Source organism: Cherax quadricarinatus, chromosome 21 (assembly GCF_038502225.1).
Source record: "Cherax quadricarinatus isolate ZL_2023a chromosome 21, ASM3850222v1, whole genome shotgun sequence".
Taxonomy (NCBI): domain Eukaryota; kingdom Metazoa; phylum Arthropoda; class Malacostraca; order Decapoda; family Parastacidae; genus Cherax; species Cherax quadricarinatus.
In genome coordinates this window covers 15,836,353-15,862,216 of record NC_091312.1, presented here as the reverse complement: position 1 = coordinate 15,862,216, position 25,864 = coordinate 15,836,353, and the positions used below count along the sequence as shown (strand labels likewise).

Here is a 25,864-nt window from a genome sequence, read left to right as displayed (position 1 = left end):
TTTGTTCCCATAAGGAATATTGTGAAGTAGATTAGTCAGTTTCAGACCCCCAAACATACACGTACAAATGCACTTGCATAAATACACTTACATAATTGGTCGCATTGGGAGGTGATCGTTATGCGGGGGTCCACTGTATTTCATAGGAGCAAGTGAGGGGACCGTCGCTCACTGGTAAACAATGGCACACTGGCTGGGAAGGGAAGGCCCAAGCAGCTTAGAGCGTGAGTACGCGTCCCGGACGAAGGACTATTAGCGAGTTAATGAACCATTTGCGAGCCAATGTTTAGATGAAATAACAGGACTATTTCTGAAATGGACGACTTTCAGGCCGGATGATTATTGAGGGACCACTGTATAACAAAAAAAAAGTAGATGAAAGTTTTTTTACATGTTTTCAAATGTAAAACAAAAAAGAAGATCTACATTTTTTTACATACTTTCAGATGTTGAAAAAACGTATACATATATACGTTTGGACCGTTTAAGGGTTAAGAGAGAAGATCATTAGATTAAATAACCTCTGGTAAGTGAAGAGACCTACATTCACTACATTATAGAGTGAGTGTGCTGCCAAATCCAGTATCACACTTTGTGAGGAGTGTGAGGGGAAGTCACGCGCAGTCGAGCTCCATCAAAAATTACTTTTCCTGATAGTCCCAAGTGGGAACAGAGGGTGGGAAATAAGCATGTGCAACCATAAAGTGATATACGTACGTACTTCCTTGTGAACCAACATAAAAGGAATATCAGTGAACACCAAATAGAAAAATATGGATTACAGTGTCATATGAAGAGTGCCGGTTAGAACAACGGTTACTCTGGAAATAAGCCTGACCAGCACTAGCAAACTATTGCCAGATGTTGACACAAGTGGAAATAAACAAACAGATATTGAACTATCTATAAGTAATATGGCGGTGTGACAAATATATATATGTGTGTAGTGACATAGTGAAATACGTAAATTGTAGATACGAGTAATCTAAATTATCCCCAGTATAGCGTAAAATATACGGTGTAGCATATGGGAATATTTAAAAGCAACTGGCACTAGCAAACTATTGCCGGAGGTCCAGAGAAGTGGAAATAACGGAGGAATATTTACTACAGTAAAAGTAATAAAATGAGTGATGGTAGCATTGAGGTGCAGGGAATCACAATATACATAAATTAAGCATACAATTGAGGAAAAGGCATAAGTCTACTGTGTGACGGGTTATTTCCCGTTACCTCTCCTAAGTTTACTGCTATAGAAGTGCAGGGGAAAGTTACCATAGGCCTAGTGCCATGTGAACAATATAACCATCCCAGTGTAGTGCAGTGAAAAGAAAAGTGTATCTTGAACGAATACATTGTATATCCATGAGATAACCAGTGTACAACACAGTGACAAAATACCAGTGATAAAATAAAAGGAAATAAAATAAAAAACAATTGTGGAGTGTGGCAGTGGTGGGGCAATCTACTTGTCCTGGTGTTGACATGTGACAAGTGATACACCAAGGTACGAGTTACCACATATAACGAATAGACGAAAAGGATATAAATAGGCAGTGATATAGTAAACTGAACTTATGGACAAGAGTTAATCATTTTAATCCCGAGTGTAGTGTTAACTTATGGTATAATTATATGGGAACAAGTTGAAAGTGCCACCCGCACCCCACCTCCAAGCCCCTGCCTCGTGCCCCCACCCCATCCCCCGCCTAGTGCCCCCATCCCATCCCCCGCCTCGTGCCCCCACTCCATTCCCCGGATCCTACCCCACCCGTCCAACAATCCTCGCACCCTCACCTTCTTTCCACAGACCCCTATCTCCCAGCTTATCACCCCACCGCACAGCCCCCTCCTCCTATTGTCCCTACCCTCTCCCCAAGGATACCCACCGCCCAGCCCATCCCACCTACCAGCCACCCCACCACCAGCCGCACATAATAAATACACCATCCACCACATACACCTGTTTTGAAAGTAATCATGGCCAGGAATAAAGGCTGTTGTATATGTGAAAAAATCTTTGGGAGAAACATGAGGGGCATTGATTGTGAAATATGCGATAAAACATCACATATATCATGTACAAAGCTTCATGCAACCATGACAAATGACCAAAAACAAGAAAGCCGTTTCTGGATTTGCCCCAGTGAAAGGGACAGCTGGTTAAGCATAAGAGAGGTACACTGAAAAGTGAAAACCTAGAAAGCATAAGGAAGTTTACAAGGAGTTTGCCAGAGTTATACAAAGATTGGAAAACAGGGGAAAAGGAACAAGAAAAGGAGGAAAATGCAAATAGAGGTGAAAACCAAGGAGTGAAAGTAAGAGCAAGAGTAGAAAATGTCACACAGAGCAAGTCGGAAAAGAAAACAGGGATACATAACATAGCGGAAAGGGGAAGGGAGGATAAGAAAACTAGAACAGGAACAAACGAAAATGAGCAAAGGGAAGAAATTAGCCTAGAAGAAAGTGGACAAGAGAACTCAGATCAGGTGGCAGAACTTAGGAACGACACAGAATCAATAAATATAGGTAGTCAGAACATTTGCAGTTACTATGCTAAAGGTATGTGCCTATATGGCGGAGATTGTTGAAATAAACACACCAGAAAATGTGCAAACATGTTGAGGAAGGGAAAGTGTCGTTTCAACAAAGAGTGCAGGTACTTCTATCCAGTAATGTGTAAAGCTTCAACACAGTCCAGAGAATGTTATGACCTGAGCTGCCCAGACCATCATGTAAAAGGAATGCTGCACTACAGAGTTAGCAGAGAAAGGGAAACTGAACAGCATTCTTTTTTAGACAAAAAGAGAAAAGATCAAAATAAAGGAAGAGACAAACACGGGGAATGGTACAGAGAGGACAGGTGGGCTCAAGGTCGAATAAGCAAACAAACACAAAGCCAGTACTAGAGAAGCCAGGGGAGTGTACACCAGGGGACATACCAGGTAGTACACCACCAGAGGTACTAATGAAACACAAAGTGAGACAAAACATCCCACTTGGTAATTCCTGCTTTATATTTGCAAATACAGTGGACCCCCGCATAACGCTATTAATCCGTTCATGAGAGCTCAGTGTTATGCGAATTAATTTTCCCCATAAGAAATAATGGAAATCAAATTAATCCGTGCAAGACACCCAAAAGTATGAAAAAAAAAAATTTTACCACATGAAATATTAATTTTAATACACACAAACTTAAGAAAACATGCACAGTTACATGACACTTACCTTTATTGAAGATGTGGTGATGATTGATGGGATGGGAGTAGGGGAGACTGGATGGTTTTAGTGTTTAGAAGGGGAATCCCCTTCCATTAGGACTTGAGGTGTCAAGTCCTTTTCTGGGGTTGCTTCCCTTCTTCTTATAATGCCACTAGGACCAGCTTCAGAGTCACTGGACTTCTGTCGCACAACATATCTGTCCATAGTGGCCTGCACCTCTCGTTCCTTTAAGACTTTCCTAAAGTGTTTCACAACAGTCAGTGTAATAGTCACCAGCACGGCTTGCAATAGCTGTGTGAGGGTGATTTTCATCCATAAAGGTTTGCACTTCAAGCCACTTTGCACAGATTTCCTTAATCTTTGAAGTTGGCAACTTCTTCAATTTCTCTCTCCCCTCCTCCGAAGCAATTTCCTCAGGTCTGGCCTCTTGCTGTTGAAGTTGATCTAGCAGCTCATCAGTGGTTAGTTCTTCATTGTCCTCCTCCACCAACTCTTCCACATCCTCCCCACTAACCTCCAACCCCAAGGACTTCCCCAATGCCACAATTGATTCCTCAACTGGCATAGGATTCTCAGGGTTAGCCTCAAATCCTTCAGAATCCCTTTGGTCTACACATTCTGGCCACAGTTTCTTCCAAGCAGAGTTCAAGGTCCTCTTAGTCACTCCCTCCCAAGCCTTACCTATAAGGTTTACACAATTGAGGATATTAAAGTGCTCTCTCCAAAACTCTCTTAGAGTCAACTGAGTTTCTAAGGTCACTACAAAGCACCTTTCAAACAGAGCTTTTGTGTACAGTTTTTTGAAGTTTGCAATAGCCTGCTGGTCCATGGGCTGCAGGGAAAGAGTGGTATTAGGAGGCAAAAACTTCACCTTAATGAAGCTCATGTCCCCACAAAGTCGCTCTGCCAAGTCTGTAGGATGACCAGGGGCATTGTCTAACACCAGGAGGCACTTAAGGTCTAATTTCTTTTCAGTTAGGTAATTTTTCACAGTGGGGGCAAATGCTTGGTGTAACCAGTCATAGAAAAAGTCCCTAGTGACCCATGCCTTATTGTTTGCCCTCCACAGCACACACAAATTAGCCTTGAGGATATTCTTTTGCCTGAACGCTCTGGGAGTTTCAGAGTGATACACTAATAAAGGCTTCACTTTGCAATCACCACAAGCATTGGCTCACATGAGAAGAGTAAGCCTGTCTTTCATAGGCTTATGTCCTGGGAGTGCCTTTTCCTCCTGAGTAATATAGGTCCTGCTTGGCATTTTCTTCCAAAACAGGCCTGTTTCGTCACAATTAAACACTTGTTCAGGTTTCAGTCCTTCACTGTCTATGTACTCCTTGAATTCATGCACATATTTTTCAGCTGCTTTCTGGTCTGAACTGGCAGCCTCACCATGCCTTATCACACTATGTATGCCACTACGCCTCTTAAATCTCTCACACCAACCTTTGCTGGCCTTAAATTCACTCGCATCACCACTAGTTGCTGGCATTTTTCTAATTAAATCCTCGTGCAACTTCCTAGCCTTTTCACTTATGATCGCTTGAGAGATGCTATCGCCTGCTATCTGTTTTTCGTTTATCCACACCAATAACAGTCTCTCAACATCTTCTATCACTTGTGATCTCTGTTTTGAAAGCACAGTTAAACCTTTGGCAAGAACAGCTTCCTTGATTGCCGTTCTCTTGGACACAATAGAAGCGATGGTTGATTGGGGTTTACTATACAACCTGGCCAGCTCGGAGACACGCACTCCACTTTCATACTTAGCAATGATCTCTTTCTTCATCTCCATAGTAATTCTCGCCCTTATTCCTGTAGGGTTGGCACTAGAAGCTTTCTTGGGGCCCATGGTCACCTATTTTTCAGGTGAAATCACTATAAAAAGGCTGTAATAACACGAAATGTTCCAATTGTATGCTTGAATGTTACTGCAGAGGCTGGCTTGTAAACAATGCCACTGGCAGAACAAGTGAGGCTGGCTCAGGCCGCATGGACGTGTCTCAGACGAATCGCGTTGAGCGAATTTTTTAGCACTGTGCGAGGCAAAATTTTAGCAATAAAATGTATCGCTATGTGGATTTAACACTATGCGATGCCAACGTTATGCAGGGGTCCACTATATACAGGGTTTGAAATCAAATAAAAATGACAAAGTTAGTTATGTCAATGGGCTCCTGACAGAAGTGAATGCCATGTTCGGAGCATTTACAGAAACACATACAAGGGATGTTTTGGACGGAGAGATAAAGATAGAAAACTACAACATGTATAGATGTGATAGAATCAATAGGTCACAGGGAGGAGTAGGAATCTATGTAAAGGATACTTTCTGTTGCACAGAAGTGCTGAATTCTACGAATGATATAGTAGAAATTCTAGGCATTAAAGTTGAAAATAGGAATTTGGTAATTATCCTAGTATACAAACCACCATCGGCAACTGCTGAGGAATTCACAGATCAGTTAAGATAGATAGCGATCTGGATAGGCTAGAAAGTCCTACACTAAATATTTTACTCCTTGGAGATTTTAATCTCCCTCATGTAAAATGGAAGATGGCACAACGTAATGTTGTACCAGAAATATCCCCGAGAAGCACCCTGGTTCAACAGGTACATACCAGGGAAATAATGAGGTCTTGTGAAAAGTACTCTTTAAACCAACAGGTAATTGATCCCACTAGAAATGAAAATACCCTGGATTTTATATTCACAAACAACGAGGAACTGATCAGAGACGTAACAGTTTCCAAAACTATTTACTCTGATCATAACATCATAGAGGTTCAAACTAGTATTAACTCAGGGGTAGGAAACTGCATCGCTAAAGTTAGAGACGGGATGTTCAGTAAGTTTAATTTTAACAACCATAGAATTAACTGGGAAAAAATAAGCCAAGAGCTATCAGACATACCCTGGGAATCAGACATGAGCACCCTAAATCCTCACCAGTGCCTAGAGAAGCTGAATACAGAAGCATACAAAGTATGTATGAAACATGTACCATTGAGGAAACCCAGAGGAAGATCAGATATAGAGAGAGAGCATAGGAAATGGTACAGAAGAAAACAGGTTACCGAACTGCTTAAAAACACAAATATGCTACAACAGAGGAAAGATAGACTTAGCAGAGAGATCACTGAATTTGAGCAAAAACTTAGGATGTCATACCTCACAGAAGAAGTACAAAGGGAACAAAAGACCATACAGGATATTGCAAGAAGCCCAAAATATTTCTATTCCTACGCAAAATCCAAGCTAAGAACTACCTGTAGAATTGGACCACTACTGAGAGGAGACTCATATACTGACGATGAACAGGAAATGAGTGAAATCCTAAAAGAACAGTATGAGTCGGTGTTCAGCAGCCCACTAAATGATAGCAAGGTAGAAAATGCAGAAATATTTTTCACTCCAGAAGAAAGCCGCACAGACCAACTAACTGACAGTAATACAAATCCAATAGATTTCGAAAAAGAAATGGAAAACATGCCCACTCACTCAGCACCTGGACCAGATTCATGGAATGCTCTATTTATAAAGAAGTGTAAAGTACCACTAGCACGAGCCCTCAGTATTCTTTGGAGAAAGAGCTTAGATCTAGGTGAAATACCGGAGGCCTTAAAGAGTGCAGACATAGCTCCTTTGCACAAGGGAGGCATTAGAGCACTAGCTAAAAATTACAGACCAGTAGCCCTAACCTCTCACATCATAAAAATCTTCGAAAGAGTGATGAGACGGGAGGTTACAAATTTCATGGACCAGCACAACCAACATAACTCGAACTAGCATGGTTTTAGAGCAGGACGATCATGTCTGCCACAGCTGCTGAACCATTATGACAGAATTACGGAGGCACTGGAAGACGACCAAAAGGCAGATGTGATTTACACAGATTTTGCAAAGGCGTTTGACAAATGCGATCATGGAGTGATAGCGCACAAAATGAAGGCCATGGGCATTACGGGAAGGTAGGCAGATGGATTTTCGGTTTCCTAACACACAGAACACAAAAAGTAGTAGTGAACAGGGCAAGATCCAGCATCAGCGAGGTCAAAAGCTCAGTGCCCCAAGGCACTGTCCTGGCACCTCTGCTGTTCCTCATCCTCATAGCAGACATAGACAAAAACACCCGGCACACTTTTGTATCATTTGCAGATGACACTAAAATAAACATGAAAGTCAGTACGGTAGAGGATACTGAAAAAGTACAGGAAGACATAAACAGGGTTTTCCAGTGGGCAGTGAAAAACAACATGACGTTCAATGGTGATAAGTTCCAGCTGCTTAGGTATGGAAAGAATGAAGAACTCAAAAGGAGCACTATATACAAAACTCAAGAGGGTCACCAAATAGAATGTAAGGAACACGTAAAAGACCTAGGAATAATTATGTCAGCGGACCTTTCTTTTAACCCTTTCAGGGTTTCAGCCGTACTAGTATGGCTGACGCACCAGGGTTTTTGATGTACTAGTATGCCTAAATTCTAGCACCCTCAAATCTAGTGAGAGAAAGCTGGTAGGCTTACATATGAAAGAATGGGTCTATGTGGTCAGGGTGCGCATTATAAAAAAAAATCCTGCAGCACACAGTGCGTAATGAGAAAAAAAAACTTTGACCATGTTTTTGGATTAAAACAGCGACTTTGCACTGCATTTTTGTATGGTATTTATTGTTGTATTCTAGTTTTGCTGGTCTCATTTTATAAAATGGAAGACATATTACAGAAATTGAGATGAGTTTGACTGGTTTTACAAAGAAAAGTACCTTGAAATTGAGCTCAAAGTAGCAGAAATGTTCGATTTTTATCAAAGTTCAAAAGTAAACAGATCATGCTATGCATCCAATTCACATCAACTGGCGAGTCTAATATTCTTTTACAAGTGCACTGATATTATTTATACCATTTCTACACTAATGTAGTAGTCTGCATAACAGTAAATCTTCTATTTTTTTGCGAGAATAAAAATTCAAAGTGGAAAGCAAAAGAATGTAAGAGGGGAGTGGGGACGTGACTAATGAACAGAGGAAATGTTAGTTTAGTGCCAGAAATGTCTTTCTTGTTTATTCTGGACCCTATTCGGAAATTGGCATCTTTTGAAATTTGTGTGAAATTGGCAAAACTGCTAATTTCTGACCACTGTATTGGATAGTTGAAATCGGTAAATGGGTAGTTTCTTGTACTCATTCGATAAAAAAAATGGAGTTCTAGCGAAATACTAGAAATGATTTTTGTCGACAAGTACACTGGAATTGGCCGAAAATAGGGCTCAAAGTGGGCAAAATCGCCGATGGGTAAACATCGTCGAGACCACTAACTTCGCGAGAGCATAATTCCGTAAGTTTTTCATCAAATTTCATACTTTTGGTGTCATTATGATCGGGAAAAGTTTCTCTATCTTTTCATAAGAATTTTTTTTTTTTTTAAATTTGGCCGACCCTGAGAACAAGTCTCTGAGAGGGCATGTCGACCCTGAAAGGGTTAAAGACCATAACAAGACAACGATCACGACAGCCAGGAAGATGACTGGGTGGGCACTGAGAACTTTCAAAACAAGGGAAACAATGCCGAGGGTGACACTCTTCAAATCACTAGTGCTCCCTCACTTAGAATATTGCTTAGCGCTGACGACCCCGTTCAGGGCAGGAGAAATATCGGAGCTGGAACAAATACAAAGATCGTTTATGGCTCACATTGAGCCAGTAAAGCACCTAAACTACTGGGAACGCCTGAAAGTCTTGAACATGTACTCATTGGAGCGGAGGAGAGAGAGGTACATAATATATACCTGGAAGGTACTTGAGGGCTTGGTCCCAAATCTGCACACTGCCATAACAACATACTGGAGTGAGAGATATGGGAGGAAGTGTAAAATAAACCCAGTGAGGAGCAGGGGTGCGGTGGGGACAATAAGGGAACACTGTATCAACATCCGGGGTCCCAGACTTTTCAACATCTTACCAGAAGATATCAGAAACACTGCTGGAACAAGTGTTGAAGCCTTCAAGAGGAAACTAGACAAGTATCTTCACCAGGTGCCAGATCAACCAGGCTGTGATGGATATGTGGGGCAGTGGGCCTCCAGCAGCAACAGCCTGGTTGACCAGGCGAGCACCAGACGAGCCTGGCCCATGGCCGGGCTCAGAGTAGATATACTCTCGAAATTCTTCAAAGGTATATCAAAGGTATCAACATACCTGGGAGTGGATGGTGTACTTGTTCAACACATGGATGAAAGAAAGGTGCCTAAGGACTGGCAGAAAGCATGAAAAGTTCATTTGTACATATAAGAATTATAGAGAAATATGCCTGTTGAGTACACCCATTAAGGTATACAGTACTATTAGAAGAGTTAAGGGGTATTTTCCAGTAAAAGTAAGCCTTTGACAGGAGGTAGAAAAATACGACTCCTTTCTGAAAGTTGGATATGATGCAGTTCAGAAGGTCACATGAATTGTGATGTCTGCACACTTCTGGCATGGCAGTTATTGAATGATGGTAAATACAGTGGTCCCCCGACCTGCGATATTAATCCGTTCCTGAGAGCCCATCGTAAGATGAAATGATCATAGGTTGAATTAATTTTCCCCATAAGAAATAATGGAAATCAAATTAATCCGTGCAAGACACCCAAAAGTATGAAAAAAAAAATTTAACACATGAAATATACATTTTCTACTCTACTAAATGAAGAATAAATGACACTACCTTTATTGAAGATGCAGCAATGACTGATGAGACACTTATCGTGAGGGTTCGAAAGGAGATAACGAGGGTTGAAGAGATACACACTTGTTGGATGGTAACACTATATATTGTCAGACTGTGGTAAGGGAGGCCCAGCCTGCCTTGTTGCCTGTTGTAGGTCTATCCGTGGACTGAGGAAGTTACAGAGGTACTCACGTACACATGCGCATCACGTGACATCACACAAACAGTCACTAGGCCTAGTAAGGGATCGTCTATATAAAACATATGGATGGTACTATGATACTCAGATAAGCTATACAGGATGGTACTATGATACTCAGATAAGCTATACAACACATGTAAGGGGATCAGCAACTATGCTGACACACTGTGTCTTGGGAGTGCCTTTTCCTCCTGAGTAATGTAGGTCCTGTTTGGCATTTTCTTCCAGAACAGGCCTTATCACACTGTGTATGCCACTACAATTCTTAAATCTTTCAAACCAACCTTGCTGGCCTTAAATTCACCAATATAAGCACTAGTTCCAGGCAGTTTTTCCTGTTCACCTGGGTGTTAGTCGACTGGTGTGGGTCGCATCCTGAGAGACAAGATTAAGGACCCCAATGGAAATGAGTTAGACAGTCCTCGATGACACACTGACTTTTTTTGGGTTACCCTGGGTGGCTAACCCTCTGAGGTTAATTGTTTCTCGATATTCTCAATAAGACACACCAACAATGGTGCTACAACAGCAGCAGCAGCTGATGGTGCTACATCAGCAGCAGCAGCAGCTGACAGTGCTACAGCAGCAGCTGATGGTGCTACAGCAGCAGCAGCAGATGGTGCTACAGCAGCAGCAGCTGACAGTGTTACAGCAGCAGCAGCAGCAGCTGACGGTGCTACAGCAGCAGCAGCAGCTGACGGTGGCACAGCGGCAGCAGCAGCTGATGGTGCTACAGCAGCAGCAGCAGCTGACGGTGCTACAGCAGCAGCAGCAGCTGATGGTGCTACAGCAGCAGCTGACGGTGCTACAGCAGCTGACCGTGGTACGATAGTATTTCGATAATATTTCTCACTCTTTTTACCACAGAGTTGGCACTAGAAGCTTTCTTGGGGCTCATGGTGGCTTATTTAGCAGTTAGAAGCACTAAAAACACTGGAATAATACAAAATATTCCGAATGTATGCTTGGGAACAACCACTCTGGCTTGTAAACATTGGCACACTAACTGAAGGCAGGCCAGCTGAGGCGCGCTCAGGCGGACAGACATGTTGATGCGGACCGGATGAATGCTGTAGGTCGAGTTTTTCAACATACGTCGGGGTCAAATTTTTATGCTGAAAAGCATCGTAGGTCAGTTTTAACGTATGTTGGGAACATCGTGCGTCGGAGGTCCACTGTATTTGCTTTTTTGGGAGATGGCCAGTTTAACAAAAAAAAATTTATGAATTAGAAAATTAATAAAAAAAATTTCCTTTTTAAAATACTTCTAGGTTTACTTAAACATGGATAACTTTTAAATAACTTTCATTAGTAAAAAAATTATTTTTAGTAATAACAGTTGGACTATCTGATCTGTAATTCCAAAGGCCAGTTGAGATAGCAGTCAAAAAGTAAATGCATGTACAATACTTTTAAATATTTTAATTACTAAATTATTTGATGAAAAGTTTTCTGACAGTTACTCTTACCCTGCATAACTGGATTTAATATTTTTCATGTGTGATTGAAATTGCTCCCCCCCCCCTCTCTCTCTATCTCTCTTCTTCCTCCTCTACCCAGGTGTATCCCTCTCTCTTCCTCCTCTATCCAGGTGTATCCCTCTCTCTTCCTCCTCTACCCAGGTGTATCCCTCTCTCTTCCTTCTCTATCCAGGTGTCTCCCACCAAATGCTCCATTATGGTGTAGCAGCAGTTTCCATTGCTTCAAATACTACAATGGTTTCAAATGAACAAAAGTAAGTGAAGTCAATAATGTGGAAATGAGAAATTTAAGAAAGAATCAGAATTAGAACACTTACTCTTAATCTGTGATCTACAACAGTCCACACTCTGCTGGCAAAGTCATTTGAGGCACCTACGATGAGAGATTCTTCTGCATCAAAATCTATAGATGTTACTCCTGCATTGCTGCCCGTCAACAATCCTCTGGCTTCAGCATTTATTCCTAGTGGATTTGTTAAATACATCTCTTACATAAATTTATATGAAATATATCATTTTAAAATTGCATGAAGTCACATTAAATTCTAAAAATTATCTAAAAGAAAATTTTGTTCTTTTTGTATGCCTTACAGTATTTTACTCTATTTATCTTTGATGCCTTGTTCCCTCTGTGTTAACTGTCCCAAAAATTTAAAATCATTAATGTCAAAAACATTTTTGTCTAATGAAAAACTAAGTATTTATTAAAAGATTCTACATGCTGGTTTGGCAATTATTAAATAAGTTCTTCCCAATTCATCTGCTGTGTTATACAACATTTTAAAAATTGAATATTGCCTCAATAAGGATAAAAGCATATACGAGTGTGAATGTTAAAGTGAAAATGCAGAAAATGCTAGACAGGTACAAAGCAATATGAAAAAAAAATTCAGTGAAATAATAATGTGGTGGTGGAGAAAACAGAACAGGTTACTAATCAGTACAGTGTGATATAGCAAAGAATCACCATTTTACTTCCAGCTCCTAAAGTGTACCCCTTGCTATGTGCACACAGGAAAGATGCATCATAATTTTTTAGCTAACAGACTATTTCCAACCAAGGGTGACCACAGAATATAAAATTAATTTCCTTCTTTCTCTTTATAGTTAATAATTACAGAAGACATACAGCCCTTTTCCCATGGCATTTTAGTTGTTTTATATTATACACTGATTATTAGAGAAGCATTCTAATATGTTTTCCTATAGGAAATATAACAATTTATATATGAAAAATGTTAAAGTGGTCGGTTCAAAATCTGCACTCTGAAAAAATTCCTTTCAAATCACAGAATGGGTGAAGTTTAAACCTACCCATCCTGTGATTTGTTTGCAATTTTGGTACAGGTCAGCCATCACTAATCCGGCAATCAGTAATCTGGTTCCATCAATAATCCAGCATTAATTTCGGCTACCATATTTCAAATTTCCAGGGTTGCCACACCAACCTGCCACTACTGTTTGGTGGCACTACTTGTTGCAAAAGTCATTCCAATTTCTTTTTCTCCATTTATTGTTATAACCTGTTCACTTTTAGCCCTAGCCATGGTTCCAACAAATAAAAGAAATGCCTCTCATTATGTAAAGCACATACACTGAACAACGTCCATAAAAGATAAGCTGGCTTTGAATTCACTGTCGGTCACCATGAGCTCAGCTCACTCAGATAGGCTGTGACCGGTAAATTTGGGCCTACATACGAAAGAATAGGTCTGTGTGGTAAGTATGCACTATATAAAAAAAATCCTGCAGCACAGAGTGCATAATTAGAAAAAAGCTGTGACCATGTTTTTGGTACAGTATATTTCTGTATGATTTTTATGGTTGTATTCTCATTTTTTTTTTTTTGTCTCATTTGATAGAATGGAAGATATACTATTATAGAAATACATATGATCTAGATTGGTTTCACAATGGAAAGCACCTTGAAATTGAGCTCAAAATAGTGGAAATGTCTGATTTTTGCCTATGCTGAAGAGTAAACACATGACGTCATCATCCAATACGTGTCCAACTGGCCAGTCTAATATGCAGTCACAAATGGTTTGACATTATTTATACAAATATTACAATAATACAGTAGTGAGCAAAACAGTAAATCTTTTATTTTTTGTATGAATAAAAGTTCAAAATGGAAAGCAAGCGTAATATAAGAGGGGCCTGGAGACATGACTAATGAGCAGAGAAAATGTTATTTTAGTACCAGGAATGTCTGCAGTGTTTATTCTAGACCCTATTTTGAAATTGGCATCTCTTGAAATTTGTGTGAAATTGACCAAATTACCAATTTCTGACCACTTTACTGGGTAGTTGAAATAGATAAATGGGCGGTTTCTTGTACTCAATCGACAGAATAGAAGGAATACTAGTGAAATAGCTTTGAGTGTGGCCAACTGGAAGAATGAAATGGGCCAAAAATAGGGCGTAAATTGGGTGAAATCGCCGATGCCTAAATATCACCACTGGGTCAAGTGTATTCTAACCTAACCACTCTGCACCCTTTACCTCATCATTCCACTAATCACTCCTCTTTCCTTCTGCACCCACCCTCCTATAGCCACAAACTTCTGCCCCACATTCTAATATTTCATTTTTAAAACTATCCCATCCCTCTTCAATTCCCCCACTACCCATACTTGCACTAACTAAGATAAAGTCAAAGAAAATTCAGATGAGTGTGTAAACATAAATGTATACATTAGACTGGTCCAAAAAAATAAAGTTGTGAAATTGTTCGCTCCACAAGTTTTATTTTGTTACGCTGTTCCTAAGTAAAATTCAGACCAATTTTCAGGAAATTTCATTCAATTTTAGGGGTCACACAAAAAGGAATCTCTTGCTGACAGAAGAGAAACTGAAGAAATTTTAATTTTTGTTCCTCTTTTGCATAGCATAGCTCCAATTTTCTCTGAAAGCAGAATGACTGAATCAATAACCAGCAAGCGATTATTTGTGCATTGAAGAGGAGGTACCACTTTATTTAAATAAAGCACATGTTTGTCATGAATTCTTGGATGAGAAATCATCGGTTTTAATCGACCTTCACCAACCATTGGAGTGTGTATTCAACTGAAAAATCACTGAAAATAGGTGTTCTCCCCAGCCAATTTCTCCAATAAAAGTTGAAAAAAATGTTAATGTAAATTCTTAATTGTATTTTCCCATCTTTTCTCTTTTGAATTCAGTAAAAAAAAAGTGTCAAAACAGAAAATAAATCGCTTCTCAAGTTGAACAAACATTGAAATTTGGCCAAACACCGTGGTTTTCTGGGGGGTTCCCATGGAATTTCAGCGAAACAAATGGTTAGTAACATAATTTATTTCATGAGACTATCAGATTCAAAAGGAATTAGGTCTTTATCTTATATAGGAAAAAAAGTTATTAGCCTCTCAAAAGCATCTGGTAGTGTCAAGTCGGGTCAGGTCATGTCGGGTCACTCGTTTGTCACACCAACTGCCAGTAAGATGTCGCTCTGCTTGCTGCACTCATTCGCTCGTAATACTGCTTCCTCATGCCTACTTGAATGATAAAATAAGGTGGGACTTCAATCCGTCCCTCTAAAATTCAACAATCACCCTCCTTCATTAGTCTCTCCTTGGTTGGACCAAGGAAGCGGTGACAATGATCTACCATAAGGCTCCTTGTCCTTGGTCAGCAACACGTTGAAGTTCTGAACACAAGAAACAGTTCTTTCTGCTGCATTGTTCACAACCTTCAAAAAGCCCGCAAACTTCTTCATTTCCAGGAATGTTGTGTTCGTCTCCCACATTTCGGGGTCTTCATTCAAGAAGGAAGATTTTTCCTTCCCCTTCCTCTGCACAGCAATGATGCTAAACATCTTCAGTGTCCTCTTAGTCATGAACTCCTCCAGTCCAACTCTGATTTCTGGGGCACCTTGCAAGCGATGGGGGTACCCTGGTTTCTTTTCCCACTCAAGGTTGGTTACCATCTTGGACTTTGTCGTAATGTCCACTTTCTCGTCGAGGAACACCAATCCAACCAGATGCTCTGCCAGATACCAGAGATGGCATGCAAAGGTGATGGAAGCAGCATTCGTTATTTGTGTGTGTAGTGTACGTTCGAAGGGTTTGGAGGAAGTCCAAGTCATTGTGAGGGGCTTGCACGCTACGCAGAGCCTTGTTCCAGAACCAGACACAGATCAAGGCAATGAAAAGTGAAAGTAGGTTCTGCTTCAAGTGAAAGAATTGTGACATGCATCAGAAGCCAGGCAGTTGAGAAAAACTCGAGGGGTCACCCTACTAACCACCATTCTGATGCACTTTGTGTGCTCGGTGCTGAGGATGCCATCTGTGATAGAAGGAAACCAAAGATGAAGTTTTGCGCAACCCTTAAATATGCATGAAATGGACCAAATTTTGGCACAAAGAACAGGCTCATATAGTGGAATAAAAATTACATTGTGGAGTGCACTTTAAAGTTTTAAAATTAACATGTATTTTTGGACTGGTCTAGTGTACAAGCATGTGTAGTGTGACTTAAGTGTAAGTAGAAGTATCAAGACATACCTGAAATCTTGCATGTTTATGAGACAGAAAAAAGACAACAGCAATCACAGTAATACAGCAATACAGTAATATTTTAATGATTATGTAATACTAACCACGGCTAATATCCCACAGCTTCAATTTTCTGTCACCACCTCCAGTTGCTATTATTTTTCCCTGGGGGCTGAAGCAAAGACAATTCACCTCTCCATCATGGGCATCCTGGTCAAATGTAAAAAAAAAAAAAAAAAAAAAAAAAAAAAAAAAAAAAAAATCATTAATCACTATACATTTTCAGTTTCTCTGATCTCTTCCTTGCTGCAATGCACCCATAAAAAAAGGTCAGTACCAATATACAAAATATAGACAGATACATTTCCAATTTTGCCTCCAGTGACAAACCTTGCTACCTTTGTGTCTCATGAGAACCCCCTTAAAATTTGTTATATAATACCTCATTCACACCAATATTGTAAAATACTAAAACAGTGAACACCCTTTAGTTATGAACTGCATCAAACACAGAGGAGTACAGAGTTTAAAAAATCTAGCAAAAAAGGACACTATTGTCCCATGCTTTAATTATCCTCAAGATTTTGGGATCACTGAGCAAATATATATTCTCCACAGCTGTCCTTTAAGCTAATAAATTTAGTAAGTTCCACATAAAAGGACTGCTGAAGAAAAGTAGTAATTTTGTTTTGTTGACAAATATTTTCACAAATCAATTTCACATTGAATACAAAGTGATCTGGCTTTAACAACTGTCCACTATTCATTAGCTAATTATTTTTATTAACACATCAGCCGATTTCCACCAAAGCAGGGTGGCCCGAAAAAGAAAAAACTTTCATCATCATTCACTCCATCACTGTCTTGCCAGAGGGGTGCTTTACACTAGTTATAAAACTGCAACATTAACACCCCTCCTTCAGAGTGTAGACACTGTACTTCCCATCTCCAGGACTCAAGTCCGGCCTGCCAGTTTCCGTAAATCCCTTCATAAATGTTACTTTGCTCACACTCCAACAGCACATCAAGTATTAAAAACCATTTGTCTCCATTCACTATCAAATACGCTCATGCATGCTTGCTGGAAGATTTACACACTCTCAAAGTCATTCTGTTTTGTTCCATTCTCTCTACATGTCCGAACCACCTCAACAACCCCTCCTCAGGCCTCTGGATAATAGTTTTGGTACTCACACACCTTCTCTTAATTTCCAAACTATGAATTCTCTGCATTATATTCACACCACACGTTGCCCTCAGACATGACATCTCCACTGCCTCCAGCCTTCTCCTCGTTGCAACATTCATCACTCATGCTTCACACCCATACAAGAGTGTTCATACAACTATACTCTCATACATTCGCCTATTTGCTTCCACGGACAAAGTTCTTTGTCTCCACAGACTCCTAAGTGCACCACTCACCCTTTTCCCCTCATCAATTGTGTGATTCACCTCCTCCTTCATAGACCCATCCGCTGACACGTCTACTCCTAAATATCTGAATACATTCACCTCCTCCATACTCTCTCCCTCCAATCTGATATCCAATCTTTTGTCACCTAATTTTTTTATCCTCATAACCTTACTCTTTCCAATATTCACTTTTAATTTTCTTCTTTTACATACCCTACCAAATTCATCCACCAACCTCCGCAACTTCTCTTCAGAATCTCCCAAAAGCACAGTGTCATTAGCAAAGAGCAACTGTGACAACTCCCACTTTGTGTTTGATTCTTTATCTTTTAACTCCACACCTCTTGCCAAGACCCTAGCATTCACTTCTCTTACAACCCCATTTATAAATATATTGAACAACCATGGTGACATCACATATCCTTGTCTAAGGCCTACTTTTACTGGAAAATAATCTCCCTCTCCCCTACATACTCTAACCTGAGCCTCATTATCCTTGTAAAAACTCTTCACTGCTTTCAGTAACCTACCTCCTATACCATACACCTGCAACATCTGCCACATTGCCCCCCTATCCACACTGTCATATGCCTTTTCCAAATCCATAAATGCCACAAAAACCTCTTTACCCTTATCTAAATACTGGTCACTTATATGTTTCACTGTAAACACTTGGTCTACACACCCCCTACCTTTCTTAAAGCCTCCTTGTTCATCTGCTATCCAACTATCTGTCTTACTCTTTATTCTTTCAATAATAACTACCATACACTTTACCAGGTTTACTCAAAAGACTTATTCCCCTATAATTTTAGCACTCTCTTTTATCCCCTTTGCCTTTACACAAAGGAACTATGAATGCTCTCTACCAATCCCTAGGTGCCTTACCCTCTTCCATACATTTATTAAATAATAGCACCAACCACTCCCAAACTATATTCCCTCCTGCTTTCAACATTTCTATCTTTATCCCACATCAATCCCTGCTGCCTTTTACCCTGTCATTCTACCCACTGCCTCACGAACTTCCCACACACTCACAACTGGCTCTTCCTCACTCCTACAACATGTTATTCCTCCTTGCCCTATGCACGAAATCACAGCTTCCCTATATTCATCAACATTTAACAATTCCTCAAAATATTCCCTCCATCTTCCCAATACCTCTAACTCTCCATTTAATAACTCTCCTCTCCTATTTTTAACTGTCAAATCCATTTGTTCTCTAGGCTTCCTCAACTTATTAATCTCACTCCAAAACTTTTTCTTATTTTCAACAAAATTTGTTGATAACATCTCACCCACTCTCTCATTTGCTCTCTTTTCTCATTGCTTCACCACTCTCTTAACCTCTCTTTTTCTCTCCATATACTCTTCCCCCCTTGCATCACTTCTACTTTGTAAAAACCTCTCATATGCTAACTTTTTCTCCCTTACTACTTACTCTCTTTACATCATCATTCCACCAATCGCTCTTCATCCCTCCCGCACCCACTTTCCTGTAACCACAAACTTCTGCTGAACACTAACACTACATTCTTAAACCTGCCCCATACATCTTCGACCCCATTGCCTATACTCTCACTAGCCCGTCTAATATCTTCTTCTATTTTTATCTGTTATTAAATCCCTATATTTACATTCTTATTTTTCAATTTTTTGATATGCTAAACTTTTTCAATGGTAAACTTACAAATCTAAGGTAGGCTTTGGCTGGCAGGACAGCAGAGAGACAGATGGGAGAACAGCAAGCAAACTTATCATCAGTGTTCACTTGTTTTGGCTCACGAGCTGCTTCTTTAAGTTGTTCCTCAAGCACCATCTGTCGTTTTCTAAAAGATATAATGCAAGAAAATTTCTGTTCTATAAACACAAATATGTTTAACAATGAGGCAGCTAAATATGCAGTAGTGCTAAATGAAATACAGTAGATCGTCGTTTAACATGGTAGTTACGTTCCTGAAAACACAGTTTAAGTTAACCCTTAAACTGTCCAAACATAGATCTATGTTCACTCACGTAGCGCTCCAAACTTAGATCTACTTTTTTTTATATTTGAAAGTATGTAAAATAAAATGCAGATCTACGTTCAGAGTGCTACGCGAGTGAACATAGATCTACGTATAGACAGTTTAAGGATTAAAACCGTTTTAGACAAACTGAAGAACTCATGGGAAAAATAGGGTTACGTTCCATGGAGCCCCAAAAAAGCCAAACAACTTTTTTTTAGACCTCCAGATCTTACAAAAATAAAAAAGAATATGTAATTGTAGTTCACTGTTGTGATGTATTATGTTACTTTTACTGCTTAAGATTACAAATGCAACAGAAATAATAGTATTTCTTACCTTAAATTGTGGGTGCTGGTGTTTGTGGATAATTGTGGAGAGTGGAGAGTTATGCTGTGGCCCTACTGGGCTGATGTGGATGGCAGAGGTTCTGGTACTGAAGTCAATGGTTGTACCAGAGTGTGCATAAATTCTGTAATGTATTTCTGTACTATTTTACCCTGTGGTATATTATACAACTGACAGTAAGACATCAGCTACTCTATACACCATTTCAGGGTCCTCTTCATTGAAAAACTCCAACTTTAAGTCAGTCAGTAAATCAGTCAAGTCAGTCAGTCAGTAAGTCAGTCAAGTCAGTAAGTCAGTCAAGTCAGTCAGTCAGTCAAGTCAGTCAGTCAGTCAAGTCAGTCAGTCAGTCAAGTCAGTCAGTCAGTCAAGTCAGTAAATCAGTCAAGTCAGTAAATCAGTCAAGTCAGTAAATCAGTCAAGTCAGTAAATCAGTCAAGTCAGTAAATCAGTCAAGTCAGTAAATCAATCAAGTCAGTAAATCAGTCAAGTCAGTTAGTCAGTCAGTCAGTAAATCAGTCAAGTCAGTCAGTAAATCAGTCATCAGTAAGTCAGTCAAGTCAGTCAGTCAGTTAGTCAAGTCAGTCAGTCAGTAAATCAGTCAGTCAGTCAAGTCAATAAGTCAGTCAGTCAAAATCAGTAAGTCAAGTCAATAAGTCAGTCAGTCAAAATCAGTAAGTCAAGTCAGTAATACAGTCAGTCAGTAAATCAGTCATGTCAGTAAATCAGTCAGTAAGTCAGTCAGTAATCACACAAACTCACATTTACCTCATTGTTTTTATGTGCACAAAGTGACACCTCATTACAGGGACAGGCTATCTCGTCTAATACGTAACTCTATTTTCTTCGTTAATTCTAGACTTAAATAAAACTTAAACGCTTAAACCTTTCCTTGCCACTTTCAGCAACATTTGTATGCCTACTGGGTGCCCATGACTGTTTGGGAGATATGGCAATTAAAAGATATAAACTCCTAGCAGAGGATGGTATGTACTACACACAAACTGATGACTGGGACAAGGGTGGTAGGGGTGGCAGAGGGTGGCAGCAGGTTTTCCCCACTGACTCAATGGCCTAACCCACAGCCAAACAGCGTGTATCACATGGGCAAAGCGCTCAAAATTTTTTCCCCTCCCGCAAACTGAACCATGTTAAGTTAATATTACGAAGTGTTATACAAAAATATGCTGCAGTTCTTCAACAGTACTACATGCCCTCCATCACAAATCCGGCATCATTGGGACCTGTAGTGTGCCGGATTACTGAGTTTGCCAAATTACAGAGTGGTTAAGTCAGAATACACTTAATAAAATTAACCAACTTGACTTACACAGTTCATTGAACATCGGCAAAAATCGAACATTTCTGCTACTTTGAGCTCAATTTCAAGGTACTTTTCGTCATGAAAGCAATCAAAATCATGTCTATTTCTGTAATATATCTTCCATTATATCAAATGAGTCCAAAAAATGAGAATACAACCATAAAAACCATACGAAAATATACTGCAAAGAGGCGGCTAATGGCTGAGAAGTGAGCTCCCTTATTTCTCGTCTGTCATTTTTATTTTTGTTGTACACTAAGAAGCATCTTTCCATCATACATTGCCCAAGTTTCAATGGGATAGCCCAACAAACAGCCGAGAAAAACAAATATTTGCCAAAAATCATATATGGGAAGCCCAAGCCAGGTACTGGAAATAAGTCACTTTGTCTGACTTTTCTGGGTTATCCTACGTTCTCTATACATACACTGCTATGTATGATAATCTATGTAACTGTATTTGTGTATACATGTACCTGAATAAACTTATTTACTTCTAGTCTGTCAACTGAGTACAAGAAACCGCCCATTCACTTATTTCAACTACCCAATAAAGCGGTCAGAAATTGGCAATTTGGCCGATTTCACACAAATTTCAACAGATGCCAATTTCAAAATAGGGTCCAGAATAAACAATGTAGACATTCCTGGCACTAAAATAACATTTTCTCTGTTCATTAGTCACGGCTACAGGCCCCTCTTATATTACTCTTGCTTACCATTTGGAATTTTTATTCACAAAAAAAAAATAAAATAAAAGATTTACTGTTATGCAGACTACTGCATTATTGTAATAATTGTATAAATAATGTCAATCCATTCTTGACTCCGTACTGGAATTTGGACTGGCAGGCAGACAGGTATTGGACGGTGATGTCATTTGTTTACTCTTGAGCTTCGCTAAAGAATAGAACATTTCCGCTACTGTGAGCGCAATTTCAAGATACTTTTCGTCATGAAAGCAATCAAAATCATATCTATTTCTGTAATATATCTTTCATTCTATCAAATGAGACTGAAAAAATGAGAATATAACCATAACAACCATACAAAAATATACCGCTAAGCGGCCGCTAATGGCTGAGAAGTGAACTCCGCTATTTATGGTCTCATTTCTTTCATTTTTGGTGTACGTTAAGAAGTATCTTTCCATCATACATTGCCCAAGTTTGAATAAGATAACCCAACAAACAACTGAGAAAATAATAATAATATAATAATAACAATAATAATTATAATATCTTTATTTACTACACGTACATGTACGAGGTATATAGGCCTAGCTGACATCAGTAAGTAAGTAAGTTTATTCAGGTATACGCAAATACAGTTACATAGAATTATCATACATAGCAGCATATGTGTAGAGAACCTAGGATAACCCAAAAAAGTCAGACTTGAGATTAAGACACATGTGCAACATCTGGGTATCTTTATTGTAGACGTTTCGCCATCCAGTGGCTTTATCAATACAAATTCTAGGACATAACTTGAAGACAGAATTTGTATTGATAAAGCCACTGGATGGCGAAACGTCTACAATAAAGATACCCAGATGTTGCACATGTGTCTTAATCTCATCTTGTCGGTATTATATACCATTCGTACACAAGTCAGACTTATTTCCATTGGGGTCCTTTTACCTTATTATTATAATATAAATGTTATAATATTTTCTTATTATTCTATAATGAAGATAACATCTTATTATCATACTAAAAAGACTATCTACTACACGAGGGTCATTAAGACTATCTACAATACGAGGGTCACTATCTACAATATGAGTGACATACTACTGTATAGAAAGGCACTTGTTATGCTGAGTATTTCAAGAAAATTAGGTCAGTGTCCCAGGATAACACCCACGCTAGTCGGCTAACACCCAGGTACCCATTTACTGATGGGTAAACATAGACAACAGGTGTAAAGAAACACGCCTAATGTTTCTACCCTGGCTGGGAATCAAATATTTGCCAAAAATCATATATGTCTAATCCAAGCCAGGTACTAAAAATAAGCCACGTTGACTTTTTTGGGGTTATCCTAGGTTCTCTACACACATGCTGCTATGTGTGATAATCTATAGAGAAAATAACTTTTTTGTTTCATGTTTATGGTGGAGTACGAGTGTATATCATAGTTAGCCCTGTGCTATACTCTGTTTTCTCTAATATAAGCCACCAAGACAAGGATAGGAGAATGGTATTTGTTTACCATATCCTCTTCATAACTCTGTCGAACTGCTCAGTGTTATGCCAAATATTATTCATTCTGGAGTATTTAACACATTTTACGTTATTTATATTGTTTCTTATGTCATATTAGATCAATTGTGAAAGGCAAATAAGCTGTGTGTTGATATTAGCGTAATAATAAAGCATATTCTCCTGAAAAACCATACCCCCGGCCGGGATTGAACCCGCGGTCATAGAGTCTCAAAACTCCAGCCCGTCGCGTTAGCCACTAGACCAGCTAGCCACAATAAGATTCATCCAACTAGGTATATTTCTACACCATAGGAAGGTTAGCACAGGCACCTCTGTGACCACAAATGCAAGTTTTTACAGACGAATCTCCAGCTAGCGTGGCCGTGACGAACTCTAGCTCAAGTCCCTTCACTGCCGTCAACATGACTCGCTAGCTGGAGATTCGTCTGTAAAAACTTGCATTTGTGGTCACAGAGGTGCCTGTGCTAACCTTCCTATGGTGTAGAAATATACCTAGTTGGATGAATCTTATTGTGGCTAGCTGGTCTAGTGGCTAACGCGACGGGCTGGAGTTTTGAGACTCTATGACCGCGGGTTCAATCCCGGCCGGGGATATGGTTTATTTGCAATCGTGTCATTACGATTTCTTGAGTCATATTCTCCTGCTTCATGAGACTGAGCTCATGGCAACTGACAGTGGCTTCAAAGTCACCTTATCTTTAATGGATAATGTACTGTGTAGGTGCTTTACATAATGAGAAGCATTTCTTTTATTCATTGGAACCATGGCTAGGGCTAAAAGTAAGCAGGTTAAAACAATAAATGAAGAAAAAGAAATTGGAATGACTTATGCAGCAAGTAGCACCACCAAACAGTACCAGCAGGTTGGTGTGGCAACCCTGGAAATTTGAAATTATGCTAGCCAAAATTAGTGCCGAATAACTGAAGGAACCGAATAACTGATTGCCGGATTTGTGATGGCGGACCTGTATAACCAAAACATGCCAAACAAAACCATGTTAAACGACAGTCTACTGTACATACTTATTTAAAACAACCATTGTGAATTACTTTCTTCCAAAATCAAAAGACTGTTCAATGTCTTCTAACACATGTGAATATTTTGGTACACAAAAACCCAAGAGTTATTGCCAACACCAAACAGTGGCTGGTTGTTCCCACAGGACCTATTGCAATTGCTGTATAATCCCTATGGGTTCAGTGTTCCCCCATGATAATAACGATAGTAATAATTATTGTAACTGAGATCACCCCTCTTCATAAAGCAACCATGGATGTAACCATTCTTTCCACAAGTCAACAAGAAATTTTCCAAAACTTCAAGCTGAAGAAAACCATAAGCACAAGAAGAGTTTACAGCATATCATACAAGGACTTTAACAAATTCTATGTTGGTGAGATAGCCCAAAATTTGCAGACAAGGCCTTTAGGAACATTCAATTTAATGGACTTCAATTTAACAAACTTCAGAAATACAGGACAAAATCTGCTAGGTCAACAGACTCAGAAACAATGAACAAAGTCCATTGGTTAAAGAAATATCTGTTATTGATAAGATCACAGCAAAACAACCTCATCTTTATCCACCACAATCACCAATAATGGCCACCTGTCTCCTCCCCCATTATTCTGTTAAACTCAAGATTCACTGTATGCATGTAGAATGGATGACACTGGCAACATCTGCATGGTCTCTCATAACCTGTGCTTCCACCTCACTTACCAAGAAAAGTCAACCTGATATATCATTAAAACAACAGGGTATCACAAACATTGTCCAAGATCAACATAAAACTCTATGACCTGATTTTTATATCCTGGACCTCCCCTCTCCTGGTACTGTCTAACCTCTGTCATCGCTGACCTCTCCACCACCTGACCTGACCTCAGTTATTTGTACACTTAACAGAACTTGTTTTTATGAATTTCTTTGCATAATACAGTACATCTGCTTGGTTTTCATAGAGTTGACAATGGTCCGCCATACTAAACGTGTCTGCCTGCCCGCGCCCACACAAAGTATCCCATGCGTTCTGACTTGGTCTGGTTTTGTTTCTCGTTGAGTAGTAAGCATTGTGAAAATGTGCCTTCTTCAGTGATTAAGGACATGTGTGCAAAGTGGAATGAGTTGCAAAGTTTTATGGAGAAATATCACCCTAACAAAGCTGTTGCAAGCCGTGTCAGCAACATGTTCAATGACAGTGCAGTGTCCCATTTTAGGCAAATCTTAAAGAGACGCCAGAAACAGGTCTCTCTTGACAGATTTCTTTGTGTGACGGGGGTCCAGTGCCAGTAAAAGACAAAGAAGGAAAGTGTGACAAAGTGTGACTTTGTAAATGGCCCAAGTCGGACCGAAACGTCGTCGTAAGCTTCTCTCTTTTATGTGCGGGTTATTTGTG

General features: G+C 39.6%; 1 protein-coding gene across 2 annotated transcripts in view; it reads right to left on the bottom strand.

Moving 5' to 3' along the window:
• Positions 1–25,864, bottom strand: part of Atg16 (Autophagy-related 16) — a 161,323-nt gene that overhangs the window by 77,252 nt on the left and 58,207 nt on the right. For both annotated transcript variants that reach the window (XR_011392265.1, XM_070087261.1), the window contains exons 6-8: positions 19,248–19,386; positions 16,243–16,348; positions 11,939–12,084 (exon numbers count right to left, since the gene is read on the bottom strand). Coding sequence is in view for 1 of the 2 variants with exons in the window: in XM_070087261.1 (XP_069943362.1) it covers positions 11,939–12,084; positions 16,243–16,348; positions 19,248–19,386 (391 nt within the window). In the remaining variant the exon portion in view is untranslated. The remainder of the gene's footprint in view (positions 1–11,938; positions 12,085–16,242; positions 16,349–19,247; positions 19,387–25,864) is intronic.